Source organism: Cydia strobilella, chromosome 1, assembly GCF_947568885.1.
Source record: "Cydia strobilella chromosome 1, ilCydStro3.1, whole genome shotgun sequence".
Lineage (NCBI taxonomy): Eukaryota > Metazoa > Arthropoda > Insecta > Lepidoptera > Tortricidae > Cydia > Cydia strobilella.
The window spans coordinates 14,725,926-14,750,307 of record NC_086041.1 but is presented as its reverse complement, the minus strand read 5'-3'; the positions used below and the strand labels follow the sequence as shown (position 1 = coordinate 14,750,307).

At 37.7% G+C, this 24,382-nt stretch overlaps 1 protein-coding gene across 4 annotated transcripts in view; it reads left to right on the top strand.

The window, feature by feature from the left end:
• Positions 1–22,096, top strand: part of LOC134746164 (POU domain, class 2, transcription factor 3-like) — a 90,437-nt gene extending 68,341 nt beyond the window's left edge. For 2 of the 4 annotated variants that reach the window (XM_063680480.1, XM_063680471.1), the window contains exons 3-8: positions 10,516–10,563; positions 15,866–16,053; positions 16,532–16,621; positions 17,396–17,552; positions 19,947–20,183; positions 21,182–22,096. In XM_063680480.1, the coding sequence (XP_063536550.1) occupies positions 10,516–10,563; positions 15,866–16,053; positions 16,532–16,621; positions 17,396–17,552; positions 19,947–20,183; positions 21,182–21,786 (1,325 nt within the window). In that variant the 3' untranslated portion in view covers positions 21,787–22,096. Of the gene's footprint in view, positions 1–3,286; positions 3,427–10,515; positions 10,564–15,865; positions 16,054–16,531; positions 16,622–17,395; positions 17,553–19,946; positions 20,184–21,181 lie in introns of those variants that run through there. The other 2 variants (XM_063680496.1, XM_063680488.1) reach the window with 2 other exon arrangements.
• Positions 22,097–24,382: the final 2,286 nt, after the last annotated feature.

The following is a 24,382-nucleotide window of genomic DNA, read 5'->3' as shown; positions in this document are numbered from 1 at the left end:
ATCTATACAAAATTACTTAAATGTTAGATGAATAAAGAGCGCTCATATATAACTGTTTTAATCATATTTATGTTGCTATATTAAAATTGTTAAAGCATCCGCTGTCATAAAATACGCTACTACTTATTGATTTTATAATTTGGGAAAGTTTAGAACTGAAAATGATTAGTAGTATATTTACAAGTAAATGATTAGTAGTACGTATAGTAGTATTGTACTATCATTTTAGTTTTTTATAAAACAAACGTGAAAAGATATAAATAACGTTATTTATCCCCTAAATTCGCATTATATTTTGAATTAATCTCAACTAAAAATCACATTAAGTTTGGCACGAGTCATAAAAGTCGTTAATCATCTATATTAAATGTCGCTGCTGATGCGCAATTTCACGGGCAGCCTGCGCGCGGGCAACCCTTCCTCGGGGATGCAAATGATCGGGCAAGATGGCGGCCGAGCTGGCGATAATCTCGCGGGTTAAATAGGGCGCGGCATGTGACGCGGGTCCCAAGCCGAGTTGCATGTTTAGTCTTGTGGGGAGAAGGTATGACTAGGTAAAAACTTGTTGAAAATTTTACACAGTATCTTATACTGGGTGTGACCTGTAATATGAGCAAATAATTAAAACATGTGTTGTACGTTGGCATTAACACATGGTTTAAGGAGTAGTCCTTAAACGATATAACTTTTGATTAATAACTTAAAAATTATGAAGTTTTCTCTTTTTCACGCAAATTAAATATTCTTTTCAATGTACGCTGTTGTCAGGCTTTAACATAACAAAATTCGCAATACATTGCGTCTTTCAATAAATTAAAAAAACTTTGCAGTGTAATAAAAATAAATAAATAAAATATAAATAAAACACAAGTTTTTTTTAGTCGCTGAAAAAATGTTGGCTAGTTAGAGGAGTACAGCTTACAGTTTAATTTATTGCTCCTGTTTACGCTCCGGTATAACCCGGGTTATAAGGTATGGCCATACCTTTATTATTATGTATTATATAATTATTTACCATATGTATTAAATTATAAGACGAAGTATTACAATGCCCTATAGGCTAAATTTAAATCGCCATTAGCCTTGTAACTAAGATTGGAAAGTTCCTGTCGGTTATCCGAAAGAGTATTTTTTTTAAATAAAACTATGAAAACGGATTATATCGCGTATATTGAATTTATAATACATCCCGACGTTTCGAACCCTTTACAGCGTTCGCTGATGTATTATAAATTCAATATACGCGATATAATCCGTTTTCATAGTTTTATTTCATGAGTAACTATCGCGGTAACCGAAGACAATATTATTATTTTTTTATTATGTTCTTTGTTACCGAATACTTCTTTGTCTACCGTTTTATATTCAGCACGGTCTTGACATACTTTTTGAATGACGTTTTTACTAAAGCTAAAAACTGCGACGAAATAAGTACAAAATGAATATTTATTCGATTTTCACAAAGATTATATTTTAATAGATACTCGTAGGAAAAGTTTATTTTTTGTGCAATTTTACCTGACTTGAGAACTGAAAGAAGACAATTTTATTATTTGTTGCCGCGTTGGTATCGCTTACACACCAGCCTAATTTATCTATTTAGAAGTTGTTTATTCTACTATGATAACTAACAGAACTTTTATATAAAAAACGCAATAGATATGACTAGTACCCGTACCATGAGTCACTGACAGTGTCAAACCTGACATATACGCTAACGTCTACGTAGTTTACTTTCTATACATCTCTCTTGTACTAATATGCAAGTACGAGCGAGATCCAATGGCGTACATGTCAGTGCCACACTGGTGGTAGCCACATATAGGTATCCTTCCTCGTAGTATCTTAAAAGTAGTGATGAACAAGCTTGCACATAATGTGGTGACATATTATAATTGTTACAAAATCATCATCTTCCTCGCGTTGTCCCGGCATTTTTGCCACGGCTCATGGGAGCCTGGGGTTCGCTCGGCAACTAATCCCAAGAATTGGCGTAGGCACTAGTTTTTACGAAAGCGACTGCCATCTGACCTTCCAAACCAGAGGGGAAACTAGGCCTTGTTGGGATTAGTCCATAATTGTTACAAAATAACAAAGTAATAATCAGTAATATATGACGATAGAAAAATAAAACCACCCACTTGTCGAAAACAATTTCCAAGATAATACATTAATAATGAAGACTGTTGAATCACAGCGGTCGGTTTAGCGCCCCCGCACAAATATGATGCACTTTTTATGACCCCGTGTAAACAGCGCATTTGTGACCCCCTCCCTCCCCTGGGGTGACCCCGCGGACACGCAATAAGGTGCGCAAATATAGAAATCAGCGTCCGCTCAAGCCGCCCTCAACGCGCTACGGCGAATGGCTACGTTGCGTTGACCGCCCGCTACGACGCTACGCCGTAGTAGCATTCCTACCTAAACAAGCTTTTACGTTTCATCATGGTTTAGCTTAACATTATGTTTTAGTACAGATACAGAGTGATGCACAATATATTAATGTCAGTGCTATAATTTGTATACTCGGCACTGGTCAAGATAGTCTTTATTTAATATGTCTTTAAAATAATGTACATAATTTCGAGCTAATCGTAAAGTAGGTACAATTTCCTGAAACTAAATTTTAAAGCTACTCGTAGCTGCATACATAATATTGTGGTTAAAATCCAAACGTCCTTCTTTTGTGCCTGGAATCTGTAATGTTTCATAAAACGCAAACGGCTTGAATACATTTTGTTTTATACCTAACTAAAGTGTAAGGAGTAAGCCAGTTATTTGGTTGTTTTCCGAGTGTAAGAACGAGAGTAGCTAAAGTCGACTTAAGTATCTGCTAAACTCTTTCGCACGTCTCTGTTGCGCAAAATTAACAAATCCAAGAACACTCGGGAGCTCATTAAAAGCTTGTTCTACCACAACCATGCGCGAGAGCAGCCGCCGAGTTTTTTTCCTCCCGACTCGAACCCGATATCGGAATTCGCGCATCGCCGCAACCCGCCGTCTCCCCTTTCCCAAAAAAATTAAACAGCTTTTAAACGCGGATCGCTCGATCCGTTCGGCGAAAGCGAAAAAAAATCATCTCAGGTAATCGAAATAATAGCAAGGACGCGCGAAAAAAAATCACTAAGGGCGGAAAAAAAGAAACGGATTCTAACAAAAAAGTTCAATTTTTAATTCGACGGTTGCGAGTTGAGGGGTGAGAGGTGCGCGGCGGGGGGTAGTGGTGCGCGCTGCGCTGCGCTCGGCTCAGACGCCGCCCGACCCGCGCCGCGCTCGCTTGGCCGCGCTCGTGCCTTACTCGCTGCTGACTGTACTCGCTACGGTCCGTTGTCGACTTTTCCCGCTGCGCGCTGTTGTTTCACTACCGCTCGGCCATGGTGCTGTCAGCCTGCGTGCGCGCCGCCTCGCGCGGATACTGCTCCTACCGTGAGTACTGTACCACCAACTCAAGACATTTCACACCATAGAAGGGTCATATACGTTCACTATGGCATATTAAAATATATAAATATGTATGCAAAACTTCCTATATCGAATTATATTAATTATTATTATCCTACTAATCATTCATATATCCTATTTGAAATACAATCACTAAGGTATAAACAATGATCCGCGCACGCATCTATTACATGCAGTAAACATCCAGCTCATACCTTTCTAGAAACGAATGGATTTGTAAATTCAAGGTAAGTTTAGTTCATGAATTTTATTATTTCTGTTTATTTTGTAGGTCATATTGGTTTTGTTCCTGTTTTTATTGTCAATCAATATACAGTATTAGTATTTATTTATTTGTAAACTACTTACTTATTTTATCAGTAAATAAAGATACATATAATGGTAACCATTAAGTTATTTATTAAATCACATTTACAAACGGGTCTATCGCGAATTTATTTTGTTACCTTTATTTACCGACGTTTCGACACAGGTTTCACTGGTCGTGGACGTGTTAGCCGCGACCAGACCCGTTTGTAAATGTGATTCAATATGTGTTCAAACCGCGAAAGTTTTAAATGTTACATTAAGTTATTTGTTTTACAGGGGAGCAAAGTTGTTCTGTAACCACTCGTGCTAATATTGATACCCGAGTAAGCGAAAGATTCCAAAATTGAACCACGAGCACGAGTTCGAAAAGTGGAATCTTGAGCATTGCGAGGGTTTCATTTCAAGGCGCGAGGGTTAAACAAATTTTGCCACCGTGTGAAACACAAAATTTTTCACCACACCAACGGAAGGAAAATACTAACTGTAAAATATCAAACAAAATCAAACCAAATCAAATCCAAATGAACCTTATTATATATTTATTATTCAAAATTATCATTTAAAAGTCAATTCTACCAAAATTTCAGATTACTTTGCCACACATATGGATTAAATGCAACTTTCTCATCAGTTTTTGAACAATTAAGAGAGTCTTTACCAGCCGGTGAGGTAAAACAATATTTTTACATAAGTACCTATAACGACGAGCGGAAAAAGAGGGGGGAGGCCTTTGCCCAGCAGTGGGACACAGTGGGCTCTGAATAATAAGTACCTATAATGTCTATCATAATAAACTCTTAATAATTCTGATTAATATGGTTTTCAGTTTTTGTTTAAAACGCAACACCCGTTTCTGTAATACATGCATATAATATTAATGAACACGCCAACATAATTATACATACTATATAGGTGTTTAATTCGTCTCTTGATATGGATGAAATTTAGCAATTCAAATCAATTTTAGAGTTAAATACTTGACGTTTACATCCCACATTTACATAAGTACAACGTTTACATTATAAGTTATCGTTTATGTTTTGAAAAAGGTTTAAGGTTATGAAAAATTTCGCGGTCGGGAACCAAAAATATTCAAGTAGGGTAAGACCACCAGTGAATGAACACTTAAGCAATTATACAAGTTTGAAAAATCATTTCTCAGCATTCATTAATAATTTGAATAATTAATTGCAATTTAATCAATCCTCATTTAATAATTAAGAAAGTAATTTTTGCGATTTTTTATTACTTTCATAGTTTTTGAGTTATAACATTATTTATCAAAAAGTACCCAAAAACCTAATGAATGAACATGAAAACAAGTGAATGAACACCGCAAAATCCAGTGAATGAACATAATTTCGATCTTTTTAATCAGCATTAAAAGACATTTTTAACACAAAACCCGTTTCCAGCTCTATTCTATTAGGTATAGCGAACGCGTTCATATCTTTTTATCCCCTCTATTTGATATTAAATATATAAAAATGTAATAAAATCATGGTTATTCACCAATAACACAGAAATCTGTTACATATTAATTAAAAAAAGAGAATCAATATTTAAAACAAGAAACAACGTGCATATTTTGATGAAAAAAGGTCAGGCTCAGCAAATAATGCTTAAAATAATAGACTTTTCATTCATATATAAAAATGTAATAAAATCATCGTTATTCACCAATAACACAGAAATCTGTTACATATTAATTAAAAAAAGAGAATCAATATTTAAAACAAGAAACAACGTGCATATTTTGATGAAAAAAGGTCAGGCTCAGCAAATAATGCTTAAAATAATAGACTTTTCATTCCGTTGTTCGTGGTTACAGTGTTCATACATAGAATTAGTAGAAACCCAATGAATGAACAAGCCAAATTTTGTACTGTTCATACATAGGCATGAAAAATCTAGTACTTGGACTATGAAAAATCTAGAAATTTGGTTTGTTCCAATACTGGCTGAATGAATCAGAATCGTTTTCTATGCAGAATCACAAAAAACAAACTCAATACCATTTCGTTTAGATATAAATTTAGAAAAAAAATTAAATCTAGACTACACCAGTGAATGAACACACCGTTCATTTACTGGTTTCAGAACATTTAATAAGCCAGTAATGGAACTCTAAAAAATAAAGACCTAATCGCATAATACGCTGACAAAGTGTGCATTTATAGAAGGTTTAACTCTTAATCTATCCAAATACCTAAACTTTGTACAGGTAAACATTAAATAAGCACTTCATATGTTGCTCCAAACGTACACTGTTCTTATCTGGGATCTAATTTTTCCATACAAAACTTCAAAACCAGAAATACGTAAACTTCAAACGCCAGTCACATTCAAACTGGTCGAAAATAAATGTATGATGGGTTGCCATTGCATAGGAAATAAAGTTGTTTATAAGAAAAAAATACGACAAGTGGTAGAAATTGCTATATTTCTTATTTTAGACAAAAAACCTGAATTTGTTCATTCACTGGGGGGTGTTCATTCACTGGTGGGTTTACCCTACGACTAATACTATTTAATGGCATCCTAGCGTAGTCCTTCAAATCCCGGTAAGGGTATTTTAAAAGGTCAACATTAGTTCCCGAGTTATGGATGTTACCTATGTATCTAAGTATGTATTTATGTGTATAGATATGTATATCGTCGCCTAGTACCCATAGTACATACCTTGCTTATTACTCGTAGTTTGGGGCTAGGTCGAACAGTGTAAGATTGTCCCCAAAAATTGATTTATATTTACTATTACAACTACCAACATATAATTCCATAAATATTGATTAATTATTTCTTACAACGCTGAACGTGTTTGATGCTGACACGGAATTACATTAAAGGCCACTTCCGCGACGGAGGTAATGGATAAAACCGCTGTATGTCATCAACGCTGACTCAATCGGCGATTAAACCTTAATTAATTGTTGTCAAAACAACGCTATACAATGCTAATTGATGTATTTACCTGCCGTGTTATACGACAACTTATTTCTTCTTCTTCTTCACTTGTTATTGATAATATACTCAAAAGTATTTTTCATACAAACTGGCCCGTTTGTTATTGAAAGTAGTTACATTAACACATATGAGTGATTCAATTCCATCACCTGTTGGTGTTAAATTTATGTACCTACTTTTAGTAGAGTAGGTAGTTATACTAACTTATATACCTAGCTAAGTGATGATTGATGAATATCAGAGAGCATATATACTTAAATTCTGCCGGCCGCTATTTTTTTCCGGTAAAGGATGAAGGTACATAATAGATTAATTCTTTAAAGAACATCTCAGAAAAAATACATATTTAGTTTTATATATTTAATTTCACGTTCTTAAAGATTAACAGACTTTTAGCAGGCAATATATGTATAGCATTTTTTTATTTGATTTAAATATAGGTAATGCTGTTGAAGTGGCTTATAATGAAGACTGTTTCAATAATAGTTTATTGCCTCACTTAGCATAATCTCAAAAATAAATAAATTATTTTCTTAGATGGCGGAACAATCTAAACATGTAACTTAATAACTTGTCAGAAGTTGACTGATCCGGAGGAGGTAGTTTAAGGCCTGGCCCACACCTTTGCCCAGCAGTACTGTAATAGTTATTTTCAGATTTCGGAGTTTTCATAGCACAGTAAGACTAAAGATAGGTATGGAGTCTATGTAACAATAAAATTTAAGTCATACCTACTTACCTGCGGTAAATTGTTTGTGGTAATTTTTAATAATAATATAGGTCTAACTCTAATAATAAAACTTAGTTTGATACCTACAGATAGTTACATCGCAACAATATATGTAGTATGTTTAACTAGGTAAAGCTCTAATGAGGTTAAAATTTAATATATCAATAATTACGTTTACCTATTTGTAGTTTGAATTATATTTCATTTGTATTTTTTTATTTTTTTTATATATTAAATATTTAATTACTTAGAAGGATATGCTTAGGATGAAGGCATTTTAAGTCGCAATTACCGATGAAAATAAGGATGAGTAGGAATTAAATAATAATGTTAATATCGACTCCATAGCTCAATTTATTCTTATTGTGCTATAAAAATTCCGAAGCCAGGTTATTTGTAGTATATGCCTACAAGTGTGAAAAGTAGGCAATTCTAAAAAAGTAAATTAGGTATACATATTGTAAAACATGAGCAAATGCGAGCTCTGGATCATAGAGAGGAACATAATGTTTCCCATAATATTCATTTATTTTATACTAGCTTTTACCCGCGACTTCGTCTGTGTGGAATTAGTAATTTGGGTACCTTAATTCTTAAACAAATCTGCTTTTTAATACATCCTTTTTTCACCCCCAAATTGGTCCACACTATAAATTTCCACCCCATTTTTTACACCCTTAAGGGATAATTTCGGGGATAAAATTATTCTATATCCTTTCCCACAGCTCAAACTTACCTCATACCAAGTTTCATCTAAATCGGTTCAGCGGTTATTGATTCCCCATACAAATTTCTACCCCCCTTTTCACTTATGTTCAGTTCTGGGATAAATAGTATCCTATGTCCTTCCCCGGGACTCAAACTACCTGTATACCAAATTTTAACTAAATCGGTTCAGCGGTTTAAGCGTAAAGAGGTAACACACAGACAGACAGACAGACAGACAGACTTTCGCATTTATAATATTAGTACTTATGGATTTTAGAGTTGCTAATATTTTTAGTCGCTCAACTGTTGTTTACTCTATTATTGTGAATTATTATAAATTTTGTAAAGAAAACGTGTTTTTATTATATGACTTTAATGACTGACGTTTTATATTTTCATAAAATAAACCAAACAGTACAACTGTGACAACTGTAACGACATCATATTATCTTAAAATAAACCCTATTAGACTCAGTAGATTAACAATATTTAACACTGTTGATCATTAAGTTAGTGATTATTGAATTAATAATTAAGAACCCGGCTATATGATCATTGAACTGCGCAACCAACTGTAAGTCTGAGCTGGCAACGATGCTTAAAGAAAGCATTATTATATACACTTATGTATGTATAATTATGTAAAACCTCCTTTTACATTGAATTTACCCAGATCTACTTTACCATAGAATTTATGACTATAAAATAGGACTGGGTTGCGGAAACAGAAATGCAAACAATAATACTCCTAATAAGACGTTTGATAGACGTCGGTTCATTTTTAGCAAAGAAACGTACAATACTTTAAAAAAAATAAGCCAACATAGAATTAGTTCCGCAACATTTTCATTGTATTACTATATACGAATGTATCAGAAAGGATTCTTAATCCGCGCCATAAAAAACAGACATTTGTCGTTTTTACGCAAAAAAGTTGAGTTGACCCGCGAGACGTCTGTATCTAGTTTCTGTGTCTACTCGTACCCTTTTGTTACCGGGTAATGTCTTGATGTAGTTCGCAAATCCCTTCGCCGACATCCCCCGCGCCCTGCTCTATAAAGTGCACCGCGGGATGATCCCACGCAGGTACGGCTCCCACGCAGTTCATCCCTGCCCTACTTAATGCATGCATTATAATCGCTACATAAAAAATATCGCACGACATTCAATCTAGTAATAAAAAGTTACGATTGAATTTTATTCTTTGTGTTTTATACATTTCGGTGCTGCCATTTTTTGCCATGCTTATAAAAAAAATATCCTTACAAAAATGTCAAATGACAAGACAAGACATCGAATGACAAGCAGTACAAAATAATGTATTCGTAAAGTGACGAATAGACCTACCAACACACAGAAAAAAAGAAAATGTAAAAATACACCTAGATTTAAGAATGTTGCAGTGCCCTGTCATGTACCTACAAATGTATTTATTGTAACACCTGTATTATGATGAACATGATAGCAATAAAGATATGAAATGAAATGAAGTCTAATCGTGATAGACTTGTTGATACATAAAATTTTTAAAATTATGAATTTAATGTTTTAACACATATACTAAATACATATTTAAATGATTAACTTAACAAACCCTATGCTACGTTTTCGTAGCTTTTTCCTCTTAGCGTAGCGTTTTCGTAGCTTCACTACGGACTAGTCGATCATACTTCCACGAGATTTGCATTTCATCGAGTCGTTAATAGTTAGTTACGCTCTTAATACCCACTAGTGAAGTAGCCTCGAGTATTAATCAAATTTTAGTTGGTTTAATTAGATTTTGGTGACACCCGATACCCGAATGTGCTGCGTTATCGAGTCGGACTCGGCATTAGAATGGCAATGATCCGGCCCTCGCGCCTCTACAGCTTCAGCTGAGCCGATTAATCCTGCTAATTACTTAATTCCCCTTACGGAAGTAAGACAAACCACCCCGACCGACTGTTAGTTAGTCGCAATAGATGACCTTCTACTAAACCGCTCGGTAATACCTAAGTTGTGTTCGACGGTAGAGCTTTTGATGAGCGACTTCAATTTTATCTGAAAGCTATTTGAAGTACAAATCGTCATTTAATCGGCTTAATGTGATCCGAGGCGTCGTGGGTGCCGGTGCGGTGTAATTGGAGTCATGTGGCTTCGGCTGATGCGGGCCCCGCGGGGGAGCCGCGCGGGCGCGGGCGGCGCGGTCAGGTGGAGGCCGCCACCATGCACCAGCCTCCAGGTGCCTCCAGACAGACTCTCCGTCAATATATTACGCACGAAAATACATAACTTAAAATATGAAAAACTTGAGTAGCAATGAATTGAATAATAATTGTTTATTTTTTTTGTTGTTTCAGAAGAGTCGGGCGAACTCATCAAATCGCCCTCCCCGCCGCCCAGCCACGGTATGTAATTATGATTAATAATGACTTACGCGTATAATATATATCGCCTCATCATTAATACTGATACGCCGACAGAAATTTTCCCAAACAGCGAAATTTTTCACGTGTAAACAAATCGGAAAGTTCTCATACTAAAAGAAAGAAAATTTCCATGTTTAAAAAGAAAACTTTTCTAATTTCTTGAGACACTTTCCAAAACTTCCATATTTTTTGCACATACCAATATACCATTTACTAAGTTGTTATTGTTAAATATTTGATTTGACACACTTGCCTCTTATTCAGACTTGATATAAAAAACGGTTAAAGCACACTGACACCACAATAAGTAGGTACAATGCCAGAGCTTTAATAGCAATTTATCTTAGTGAACCTCATCTTAGCGTTAGCGGCGTCTTTGTTGCGCGACACGCGCGGGGCGGATAAGCGCGCGCGCACTCGCGACAAAAAAAACTCACCCCTTTCGCACGCGCCTCGCCTCTACCCTTTCGCTTTCTTTACGGTCACGTCTTGAACTTATGAGATTTTTATGATCACATAGTTATTTTTTAACTGGCATGAAATATTAACTGATTTATTCAGACAAAATATTTTATGTGCGAGGGGTGTTTAATTATTAATTTATTTATTTTAATTAACGAAGTACCTATACTTTTAAAGTAAGTTTTTAATAAATTAATTTTATTAATTATCGGTGTAACTAAATCTTTTTGATTAAAATTTATAGATATTAAATGATTTCCTCTCATAGTTACAACTAGGTACTTATTCTTACGATAATGCATACGTTAAAATCCATCAAACATTTAGACTTGGGCAGTGCCAAAGAAAATACTAATCATAAAACCTACATAGATAATCTCTAAAAGCAAAGAAAGCTATAAACTGACCAGCAACATATACCTGCAATTAATTTCGAAAACGTACTTAAGAAAAGCTTAAAACATTGTAAACTCTTAGGTATCAAGAAGAAAGTTTACGGTGACATAATTTTAGTGAGACGCACTGACTTCGTTTCACGCTTAAAGTGCGTAATCCTTGCGAGGGTTTCACATTTGCATTCAATTTCCGGATGCGGCCGTGCGACACGCGCCGCCGGCCCTAGTGACAGCCACTCAGCCAATCGTACATATTCATGAGGACGCGAATTTAGGTAGTTGCTACCCAGTGATGGTTGGGTCAGTGATGTTGTTACTGTCTTGAGTCAAATAAGTATATAGTGATGCTACTTTCAGCCCTATAGGCCTAAGTAGGCCAGCCCACGGGAAAAGTGCGCATTACAATTAAAGTTCTGAATCAAATGGCATTTTTGTAAGAATTTTCATTTCTTACATACTTAAATATTGTTTACGCTTTTTGTTTTTGGAACTTTATGGCCTTATATTTTACACTGGGTAATTAAAACAAGATGGACAACGTGATGGAGCGACGACCTAGTGAAGGTCGCGGGAATTCGGTGGATGCGAGCGGCACAGGATCGGTCGGAGTGGCGAGCCTTGGGGGAGGCCTATGTCCAACAGTGGACGTCTATCGGCTGACATGATGATGATGATGATGATGATGATGATGAATTAAAACGGTTCAGCGTCCCGTATGAATCAAACGCAGGCCAACTGATGATAGAGGAACCTATTAAAAGCTTGCGATTTGACCGCCCTGGAGGCGTAGGTATTCTGATTGTTATAACAGGTTATCTCTTCAACCAGAATTTCACTTATGACACTGACAGATCGTATCCGCAACAAATCCTTAATTACGAACCAAACCTTATATTACAATCGGATTACGCATACTATATATGTTCAGCAAAAAATAATTTATTCATAACTAACTTAACTAACTTAGTTAACCTAACTTTTGTAATATGAATAACTGATTTAAAAAGAGATTCTATCAATTTTTTACAATGATTTTCTTATTTTTTAAATCATTTGTATCGTTTGACATTACTATTAATCTCTTCTCAGAGATTTTTAAACGAACAAGTAAAATTCTTGCAAAAGATTAGCGACGGCAATTTTACCGTGTGACACCCAGATCATAGAGTAACTTATACTAGAGCGGTACTGTCATAGCATAGAGTAACTTATACTAGAGCGGTACTGTCATAATAAATTTTGTAACCCTAGTAAATTCACTGCCATCTGTCGACACACTTTAAAACTAAAAATGAAGATTTTTTAAATACGATAAAATTAGTGATGTACCGACTATTGATTTGGCCGACTAGCCGACTAATCGGCGCTCGGATGGCCGATTAGTCGGCTAGTCGGCCAAATTCATAAATCATTATTTCTCTTTAAAGTTTACATTCAGATGGTCACTGCAGCAGCTTTGTCTAAGTTAGGATGCATTTGTAAAACAATTTTCTAGCTCCTTTCGTCGTTTTAGCTTTTTGCGCGTAATTTAATGCATTTTATTTCACATTTTAAGCAATTAAATTACAATTTAACCAAGGAAATGCATTTGCTACAAGATATTACGGCATCAAATATTCTAATAAAAATGCATAAAGTTTGTATTTGAAGGAAAAATACAAAATTTATGCATGAATAAGCCAATTGCCATTTGAGCATTTTGAGCAAAATAGACTTTTCTTAAGAGACTCGCGTTTTGTGAGGTTGTTCTAGTAATTTAATTGAAGACGCCTCAAATAATAAAAATTACATAGGCACTGTAATAAAACGTTTGTAATTGTCATTGAATGGCAATATTCCATGCCATTGAATGACAATATTCGTATGCACCCTTAACAGGTATAAAGTATAATTAATTTAATTGAATAAAATGGAAATTTTATCAAATGTATTTGCTGTTTATTTAGTTTATGACCTGTTTTTCTGTAACTAATAAAAGGCCGACTAATCGGCCATTTTGGCCGACTAGTCGCCGACTAATCGCCGACTACAAATGTGGCCGGATAGTCGGCTTTCCCGACTAGTCGGCGACTAGTCGGTACATCCCTAGATAAAATGTATTTAAATATAGATATTTTTTTTTTATTTGCATTAATTATTTTGATGATTTTGACCCATGTTCTTTCACTGATATGCGTTAAAATTGTTAAATAACAAACGAAACCGTCAACGCCATCTATACGACTGTAGGCCAAAACTAGTAGCGCCCTCTGAACGAGAATCAAATTTTCTTGATTTTCGAGGCACGTTTTTTCCTTAGACTGTGACCATCTATTACGGAGTTATATCTATCTTTGGTCATAGTCAATTTTGTAACCCCAGTAAATTCACTGCCATCTGTCGACACACTTTAAAACTAAAAATAAATATTTATAAAAATACGAGAAAATGTATTTAAATATGGATAAATGATTTTTTTATTTGCAATAATTATTTTTATATGATATTGTCTTCGGTTACCGCGATATTTTTATATGATTTTGACCCATGTTCTTTCACTGGTATGCGTTAAAATTATAAATAACAAACGAAACAGTCAACGCCCTCTATACGAGTGTAGGCCAAAACTAGTGGCGCCATCTGATCGAAAATCAAATTTTCGTGATTTTCGAGGCACGTTTTTTCCTTAGACTGTATCCATCTATTACGGAGTTATATCTATCTTTGCCCAGATGCACGATCCAGATATAACAAGCGGGATGCGTTAAATTAGGATCAGGTATTTTTAAATTCGGATAGGGTTAGTGTGTCAGATACCGTCCAGTGCCACTTTCCGTCCACTTGACGGAGTTGCTATAAAGAATTGCGTATAATTTGAATATAACCTACCTTACCGCACAATTTTGGACTTATTGCAATCCTTAATGTCTATCTCCATAAAAATGATATTTCGCAAGTAACGAATTAAAAATAAAACATATTAGTTGCAGCTACGCATCCGTGCCTTTCAGAGGTCATAAAACCAAGAAAAAATGTTTAGGCGGGAAATGTTCATGGTAAGTTTACTGACGTAGAAGTATAAAGGTCTCTCTACATATGTCGACGCGAAATCGGCAAAAGCCTATAGAAAAAACCTTTACAGTACATAATTATGGTACTATTTTCTCGCACTAGTGCGTAAAGAGCACTTTTCGTGCATATGTCGAAAGTTTAAAGCGCCATATGTACTGTAAGATGTTGTACGATACACGTGCGAATAGGTAAATCGCAACTCGTGTCGATTTAAAACACTCCCTGCGGTGGTGTTTTAATTTATCACCACTCGTTTCGAATTTCCTCTTTTCCGCACTTGTATCGTAAATAACTATTATGTCTGCGCAATAAGAGTGAAAGAGGCGTCGGCACGTCGGCAGGCGTCGGCCGATGGGAGCCGAGCCGAATGACGACTTCTTCGCTCTTATTGCGCAGACATAAAGGTTTTTTTCTATCGACTTTTGCCGATTCCGCGTCGATATATGCAGGGAGATCCTAATAAAAGCAAAAATTATTGGTTTTAAGAAGTTTTTTAAAGAAATCTTAGAGAAATTTAGTGGACGAGAACTAACATACCAATTTTATGAAGTATTTAGCTTTCGTCCACGGACGGACGGAGCTAGGCGAATATTTAGTATGGTGATTTTATTTAAATATATCTACTAAATACATTTGTTTTTCCTCTCAATATGATTTGTATCGCCTATTAAAGCAAGCATTTAGTTTATGTCCACCCCTTCGTCAATGGTGTGTCAATAAAATGGTATTTTGTCCAATTTATTCTGGCCTGATGTAAATTAAGGATTGTTGAATTTGGTATGGAATGGAATGAGTTCCTAGGAAGGACATAGGTTAGGTTTATTACAAAAATAATCTTAATAGGCGGTCGAAATCGCGGGCAGAAGCTATAAAAACTACTAAAAAAGATTTATGTATAACATAAGAACAAAAAACGAAATATATAATCGATTTTCAACTCAATAATGCAGTGGTCGGAATCTAGCTCATACGTGGACGAAAACTATCTCATAGGTGGACGGATACTAAAATAACACTACTTTTGCAAATTGCATTTTTTTATAAGATAAACCGTAAATATTATTAAAGGTCAAGTAATATTAAATTTTAGTAACAGTACTTTAAGATTTTTTCGTCGCATTTCAAAGCTGGCATCTCCTATAACTGGACGAAATCTGACAAACCTACCCTATTAGGTACTTTGGGAATGAATAGACCGAAACCAAAGTTGGCATATTTAGCACAACGGCGACAGGGTGGCATATTTAGCACAACGGAGCGCCTATAAATATCTGATACAAATTTGTAGAGCCTTAAGGACGTGTCACATAGTTTTGCGTGCTTTGCTATGCCATGTTCTCTTGAGTAGATATGTTCTTATTTTTCGGTTGCAGATGGGTCGGCGAGCGGCGAGGGCGAGGGCGAGTGCGAGGCGAGCGGCGACGAGCGACCGCCGTCACCGCCGCGCGCGCCGTCCGCACCCCTCCCGCACCCCTCGCACCCTCACCACCCCGCCCATGCCCATCATCACGCACACGCGCTGCCGCTGCCGCTGCACGCGCCGCAACCGCCGAATGTCTTCGTGAGTGTTTAGTAGAAACTATTTCTTAATTTTTAGCTTTACTTAATATTACCGTCGTTTACTCGTCGCTCGGAACGCCTCAATTAATTTTGACTGTTTAGTTTGAAACACTAGACAACTATTTAAAGATTAACAAGAAAATATGCCATTTATATATGTGTCTTACATACACGATATACATCTCTAAGATACTTACTGACATGATTATGTATCTGGGCACAATGTGTACCAAAAGGTTAAATGGATAAATCCGTCTTTGTACTGCTTGATATTGACGTAACGTAGTGAAATGTGTCGAAACCTCTTAGCTTTGTAATTTACCCGTATCGCAAAATCGCAACCATTACACTCAGTTGTATGTAGTTTAAAAGTATCCCAGTTTTCAAGAAGTTCTACCGCCGCTCCTACTCCTACTCCTTTACCTGAATGGGAAAGCAATATTTTCCAACACCAATAACACAGGTTAATGTTTCGACAGGGTGGCAGCGGTGCGGGCTCGGCGCTGGCGCAGCTCCAGCACCTCCTCCTCACACAGCACGGAGCGCATTCGCTACTGTTACACACACAGGTATGTATACCTCCATAAATTTGTCTAGCACTTTCAGGCGGTTGGTAAAGAAGTTGCTCACTGATTTTCTAGCAGAAGGTAGCTGAGTTTTGAGATTAAAACTAGTTTATATGTATATTACATTACTTACTTAACATACTATAAATCAGCTTCATGTAGCCAAGTCAACCAGTCTGTAGCAGACCATAATAACTTTTTACCAATCATATCAGGTAAACGGAAAACCTATATAGGTTACTACCATAAATAAACATTCATTGAATTTTTTGAAGGCAGTTTTGACTGCAGGATGTAGTACCTACCTATGACATATACCAACAATAATATATATAGCGACTGCAGCTAGGTTGTTGTCACCGTCAAGATCTTTGATAAAATTAATGACGGATTGTAAAGCGAGCTCAAAATTGCATGGACACGTTATGAATGGATTCATAAATAAAGCGGCCATCGAATTTTGCGGCTGAATGTAGATTCTAATCGCGTCAACAATACGGCAACAATAGTAACGCAATTTAATGAGGAAAGTATCTGAGTACATTACCTGCATCAACAAAACCTCTTGCAGCAATGCTGCAAGAGCAACGATGCTATATTCGCCATCCAAATGTACCGAACCAGCTTCGCATTTTTTTTTTCTTCTTTTTAATAATAAGCTATTTATTTATTCCAAGTAGCAATTTAATTACCTATGTCCAAATTAGTATTGCTGCAAAATAAAATGGTGGTCTTCGTAGATTAAATGTATAATAATATACCTACGTTGTATTGCAGGTACAGCAAGCGGTGGCCCAGGCGGCGGCGCAGCAGCTGCAGCAGCTCCAGGCGCGCGCGGCGGCCGGCGCGCACGCCGCGCACGCGCACCTCGCGCCCGACCGCACCATCGACCTGCACGGTAACACTCCCGACTTGCTAGACCAGAAACAGACAGGTGCGACATCGCTCCACCATCTAGCTTTTCTTACGACATATTATGGCGAACTTCTACTTATAAGCACTTCGAGTCTTTCATACATTGAAAAACCTATATAACCCCGTTCGTTTATCTTGTAAAATTAAGGTTTAGTAATTAAATCAAATTAAAATGAAATAGTTCTTGTTATTGACGTTAAACATAATCTTTAACGTCTAAGGGGAAATGAGGCAAATAAATGTAGGTAGGTACCTACTTGAACATTTCAAAATTATTGATAGTCATCATCATTAGTTAAATATGAATACTGACGCACAGTTTCCCCAAGTTTCTACACCGGTAGATTGTTTACCTCATTAACTGAGTTATTCTATGTAAGCAATGTATGGGAAAATGAAACAAATTAATAAAGTTTTCAAACCTGTGTGGCACGATACATCTAGGTGTACTCTTTAAAATTCACCACTCTCCCCCACCCTCCACCTGACGCTCGACACCCCCCCCCCCCCCCCACCTTGAAATGTGTCCCCGTTGGTGGTTTTTTGACATTCTCACGAAAACTATAAAAGATATAAAAAAAGTTTCAAGGACAGAATTGATCCTCATTAAATTTGGAACAAAAAAGGCTTTATGTGTTTTTGTACAAGTTGGATGGTATTCAAGCTATAAGTACTTGTATAACCTTAAAATAACAAAATAACCAGACTCGTTTGACGACATGCATTATATTTTCAAAACGGCTAGACGGATTTTAATAAAATATACCTAAAATTCACCGCAGTGAAGCCAGCTATCAAGCAAAAAAAACACATTAAAATTGGTTCATCTGTTTCGGCGCTACGTAGACACACAAATACCAAAGACATAATTCAGGGAAATTATCTGAAATTACGGCAATAATGGAAAACTTTTTTAAATTGGAAATATTGAGATATGTACGTTATGGACCAAAGTTATTTTTCATCAACCCTCCCCACCCCTCCCCCCTCTGCGTCACCCCCAGACCGCAAAGGGCCCGAAACGCGGTTTTTCTCAATTTTTTTAGGAAACCGTTCAATATACAGAAAAAGTGTGTAGGAACGAAATGATCCCTAATAAATTTTCTATCAATCTCTTATACACACTATAGTGCTATCGCTTATAGTTTTTGTGCAACCTGTCACCAAAGATGCATTTTTTTAGAATTTAACATTTAACATTTTTTTCTTTTCTAAGATAACTTTTCTTATGCTCTTTAAAATGAAGTATTACTTATTCTTAAACTCCTTCATTTGACGAAGTTATGCCATTTTGAAAATACATCGTCTTCAAATATTTTCAGTCAGCGAATATCGTTATTAACCACTTGTCTGTATATGAAACGAATCCTGACCGAATTTTATACAGCATAACCGAGGGTGAACCCACGATTATTACCCAGTGGTAATATAAACACATACTATGAATATAACGAAAACGAATGTGTATAACTATTTACTAAAAGCAAACTAAATTTGGCGATATCGTAAGTTTTTTTTAAGAAAAGTTATCTTAGAAATGAAAAAATGTTAAATTCTAAAAAAATGTTATCTTTGGTGACAGGTTGCACAAAAACTTTAAGTGATAGCACTATTGTGTGTATAAGAGATTGATAGCAAATTTATTAGGGATCATTTCGTTCCTACACACTTTTTCTGTATCTTGAACGGTTTCCTTAAAAATTGAGAATAACCGCGTTTCGGGCCCTTTGCGGTGTGGGGGGTGACGCAGAGGGGGGAGGGGTGGGGAGGGTTGATGAAAAATAACTTTGGTCCATAACGTACATATCTCAATATTTCCAATTGAAAAAAGTCTTCCATTAATGCCGTAATATCAGCTAATTTCCCTGAATTATGTCTTTGGTACTTGTGTGTCTACCTGTGACCTCGTAGCGCCGAAACAGATGAACCTATTTTAATATGTTTTTTTTTGTTTGATAGCTGGCTTCACTGCGGTGAATTTTAGGTATATTTCATTAAAATCCGTCTAGCCGTTTTGAAAATATAATGCACGTCGTCAAACGAGTATGGTTATTTTGTTTTTTTAAGGTTATACAAGTACTTATAGCTTGAATACCATCCAACTTGTACAAAAACACATAAAGCCTTTTTTGTTCCAAATTTAATGAGGATTAATTCTGTTCTTGACACTTTTTTAATATCTATTATAGTTTTCGTGAGAATGTCAAAAAACCACCAACGGGGACACATTTCAAGGTGGGGGGGTCGAGCGTCAGATGGAGGGTGGGGGAGAGTGGTGAATTTTAAAGACTACACCTAGATGTATCATGTCACACAGGTTTAAAAACTTTATTAATTTGTTTGTCTGAAAACATATAATGACTCAATTACATACAATTTGCCAGAATATGACCATCCGTGTATATTTCACCAGAGGGTCGGTCGCCGAGTCCTCGGCGCACGCCTCCCGGCGCAGGTGCATTCCTGACGCCGATGACGCCGGGCTCTGGTCGCGCGCGCTCGCCGCTCCACGCGCACGCGCACACACACACGCCCCTGCACGCTCACGCTCACAAGCCGCGAGCGCTCGAGCCCGCCGCCGATGACACTGCTGACCTTGAGGAGCTGGAACACTTCGCGAAGACCTTTAAACAGCGCCGAATCAAGCTTGGTGAGTTCGCATATCTTGTATTCACTACGCGGTTGATTTATAAAAAAATTACATGGATACCTACAGTATAGTAGTAGTAGTAGTAGTAGGTAGTAGTAATCACTTTATGGTTTACATACAATTTACAGAAATTAATGTACAAAGATGAACCTATAAGGAGTATACCTAAGGGCCCACGAGGAACCCGATGTCCTATAAACTTTTTTGGAATTCTCCTAGTTTCAGAGTTAAAGCCAGTTAAAAAACATACCTTTATTGTTAGTTAGTGCAAAACGACTTTTTGATGGCGATGTTGTCTAAATATCCTTACGGATAGCGGATAGATGTCAAAAAGTGACAAAACTAATTTGTTTTTGAGCCATAGTTTTAAAAAGAACATTTACATGGAGCTTAAATAAAGCTTTTATAAATTGTAATATCGACATATTTAGTGATAGGCTGATAGCATATCAATAATAAAAAATAAATTAATTAGATACTTTATGGGTGACAATGATTCTGGCGCAGGTCAGGGCTACTGTGGCTAAATGTACTACCTAACAGATTTTACCTTCTTTTATACTTATTTTTTGTAATAATCGATCATATTCATATCGATCCTCTGTTCTTGTGCTGTATGAACTTGTACATGTGTAATTAAGCTTGTTATATTTTATTCCGTTTCTATAAGTGAAAACCTATAATTGGCCCTTTAATTCTATTATAGTTTTTGGATATGTATAGCGCTGTTGGTTTTCCATGTACCAAAATAAAATAATTAAATGTACAAATACATACAATAAATCCAAAAAAAAACAATTTTTTTGACGAAATTGAACTCATAGGCGAAATCAAACCTATACCTAACATTTTTTTCTTCTTTTGACCTCAGAAATGCGTGGTTAAAATCTCTCGGGTTCCTCGTGGGCACCTTATATATTGCGCACCTACAAGCAGCTAAAACACATGGTACATGTTTTTAAAACAGTTGAATATACCTATTTTATTATTGTCAACAGGATTCACTCAAGGTGACGTGGGTCTAGCAATGGGCAAGCTTTACGGGAACGACTTTTCCCAAACGACGATCTCGCGCTTTGAGGCGCTGAACCTGAGCTTCAAAAACATGTGCAAGCTGAAACCGCTTTTGCAAAAGTGGTTGGAAGACGCAGACTCGTCGCTGGCGGGCGGCGGCGGCGGTGGCGCGCCCGGGCCCGGCGCGCTAGCTGAGGCCGTGGGCCGCCGCCGCAAGAAGCGCACCAGCATCGAGTCGGGCGTGCGCGTCGCGCTCGAAAAGGCCTTCCTGCACAACCCCAAGCCCACTAGCGAGGAGATCTCCGCTCTGGCCGACGCGCTCGGCATGGAGAAGGAGGTGGTCCGCGTCTGGTTCTGCAACCGCCGCCAGAAGGTAAAGCGCACGCGCCACGAATCCGACGTGATGGCTGGCGTGGCGCCGCCGCTCACTAACGCCGCTTGTTGGGGTGTGCAGGAGAAGCGTATCAACCCGCCGCCGGGCGAGAGCTTGGGCCCGGGCGCGCTGTCGCTGTCGCTGCCGAGCGCGCTGCACGCCGCCGCGCTGCAGCCCCTGGCGCTGCTGGCGCGGCGTCCGGCGCCCGGCGACTGACCCGGCGCGCCGACCTTAGCGCCGCCCTCACATATCCCGTCGCTGTAAATAGGCGCCGCCGCCCCCCGCACTGTACATACGCATATTAGCGGGTGGGCGCGCAGCGCCGGCTAGTCTGTAAGTCTATCTTATAATGTGAATTCTATTTATGTTTAGTGGAGCTGCGGCTCGGAGTGTAGGCCCTCGAGCGATGCGCGCCCGCGGCCCCGGTGCCGCGGTCATATCAGTAGCGCGCCGCGCGTGCGTGTATGTACGGTGGATGTGTAGAAAACTATCTATATGTTACAATAAAAGATGATAGAGACTATTACTCTGAGTTTCATTTATTTTCCTGAAAAGCACGGCCCCACCAAATGGTAAACGGACACCGAAGCCTATTATGTATGTTTATACAGTCGCCATCATATACTATGACTAAGGTAGTCACAAGACTTCCTTAGTCGCTCTAGGGGCTTTGGTTTCAATGTACTTACCTAAATGTCATTTTAATACATACATACATATAATCACGCCTATTTCCCGGAGGGGTAGGCAGAGACCACGGATTTCCACTTGCTACGATCCTGACATACCTCTTTTGCTTCCTTCACATTCATAACATAACATTCCTCATACACGCTCGCCGGTTTAGGGTGCTCTTGACCTGGCCTTTCTTCAGGATTTCCCCGATCTGATCAGAGAAAGTCCGCCGAGGTCTGCCCCTTCCAACTCCCGTTTCTACCTCTCCCTTATACACTCTCTTTGTTAGCCTCCTTTCACTCATTCTTTCCACGTGTCCAAACCATCTCAACATACCTTTCTCAATTTTTGTCACTACATCTTCGCTCAGTCCACACTTTTCCCTTATCACACTGTTCCTAATTCTATCTTGTAATCTCACCCCACATACACTTCTCAACGCTCTCATTTCCACTGCATTCACTTGGCTTTGATGCCTCTTCTGCCATACCCAACTTTCGCTACCATACATAAGTGTAGGCACCAGCACCCCTCTATGCACAGCCAACCGTGCCTTTTGCGACACCTTCTGGCTGCTCATAAAAGCGTTAAGTGCCCCATTCACGCGATTTCCAGCACTCACTCTCCTTTCAATATCTTTATCATGCTTACCGTCCCTAGTGAATAATGTTCCCAGATACACAAACTCTTTCACTTGTTCTACTCTTTCTTGACCAATCAAAATTTCACAGTTTGTCATATATTCCTCCTTTTCAAATACCATAACTTTCGTCTTACTTACATTTATTTTCATTCCTTTCCTTTCAAAAGATCCATGCATTCTAGTTACCATCTCCTGCAACTCTTCACCCGATGACGCTAGCAATACCAGGTCATCAGCGTAAAGAAGACATTTGACGGGTTCTCAGCCCACACTCATCATTTCTCAAATCATTTTAATATATTTATCAAAATCTCAAAACAGAAGTGTCAAAATGCCGAAATCCCAAAATAACTTTTTTTCCAAAATGCTATACATATTCTCAAAATGCCTAAACTTCAAAACCTAAATCTCACCCATCTACATGATTTACATGAATGACTGCTATATTATCCAATATTATCGTCTTTTGGTTCCAGCAAACTGTTAATGGTAATCATACATTTAGCTAATTTATCTACAAATTGTATTCTCTAGGGGGGCAGCTGCCAAACTTCTATTAAATTATGACGTATAAATAACACTTGCACTGCGTGTGCTAGCAAAATCGTTGCAGACTTACCTCGGTCTAACTCTAACACTTCTATATATACTAAAATGCCCACACCATTCAACACTGGTCTCACAGTCCTATATCTTGCGTGTTCTTTTATTAGATGGACTACCTACTTGATTCCAAGGTGTTGGTAGAGAAGAGCCATTTCCAGAAAATATATTTCTTAATCTCAATGGCCTCACGCAACATTCTGAGAATATATCGCTTCTCCTTGGCGAGAGTCAGAGACTTATTAAATTTATTGAGTGATTGGCTTTATCCATGACATTGCTCCCAGCTTTAACTGATGGTGCTTGACATTAGCTATGTGGTCCTTCACCCGAGTAGAAATGCTTTGCTGTCGTCCGCCCTACATATGAAAGACCGCATTTATAATCCAGCTTGTACACTCCTGCATTCTGTTGCTATAAACTCTATAAAGGGTTCGAGAGTCGGGTTGTATTTTAAACGAAGTATACGCGATATAATCGGTTTCCATAGTTTTATTTCATGAGTAACTATCGCGGTAACCGAAGACAAAATTAAACTTTCACTTAACAAAAAACGGAATAAGTGGTGGTTGTGTCACTTAAATACGAATGGTGAATGCCCCCCCGAATCACCTGTAAATATTATCCGACGCGACGATGGCGTCCAAGAGCTAAGCTAAGTCCCATGTCATGTCTACGAGTAAGTAGACGGTACAGACGGGCTACCTCCCGGAGGCAATTTATATGGGAACCGCACGCTAAGGGTCGATATAGACGGACTGCAACCCGAATGCAATTTCTATAGGAACTACACGCTGACTGACTGCACGCCAACTGCAACGTCAGCGTGCAGTTTCCATACAAGTTGTAGCCGGTTTCAGTAATAACATATACTAATCTATGGCCGGGTTG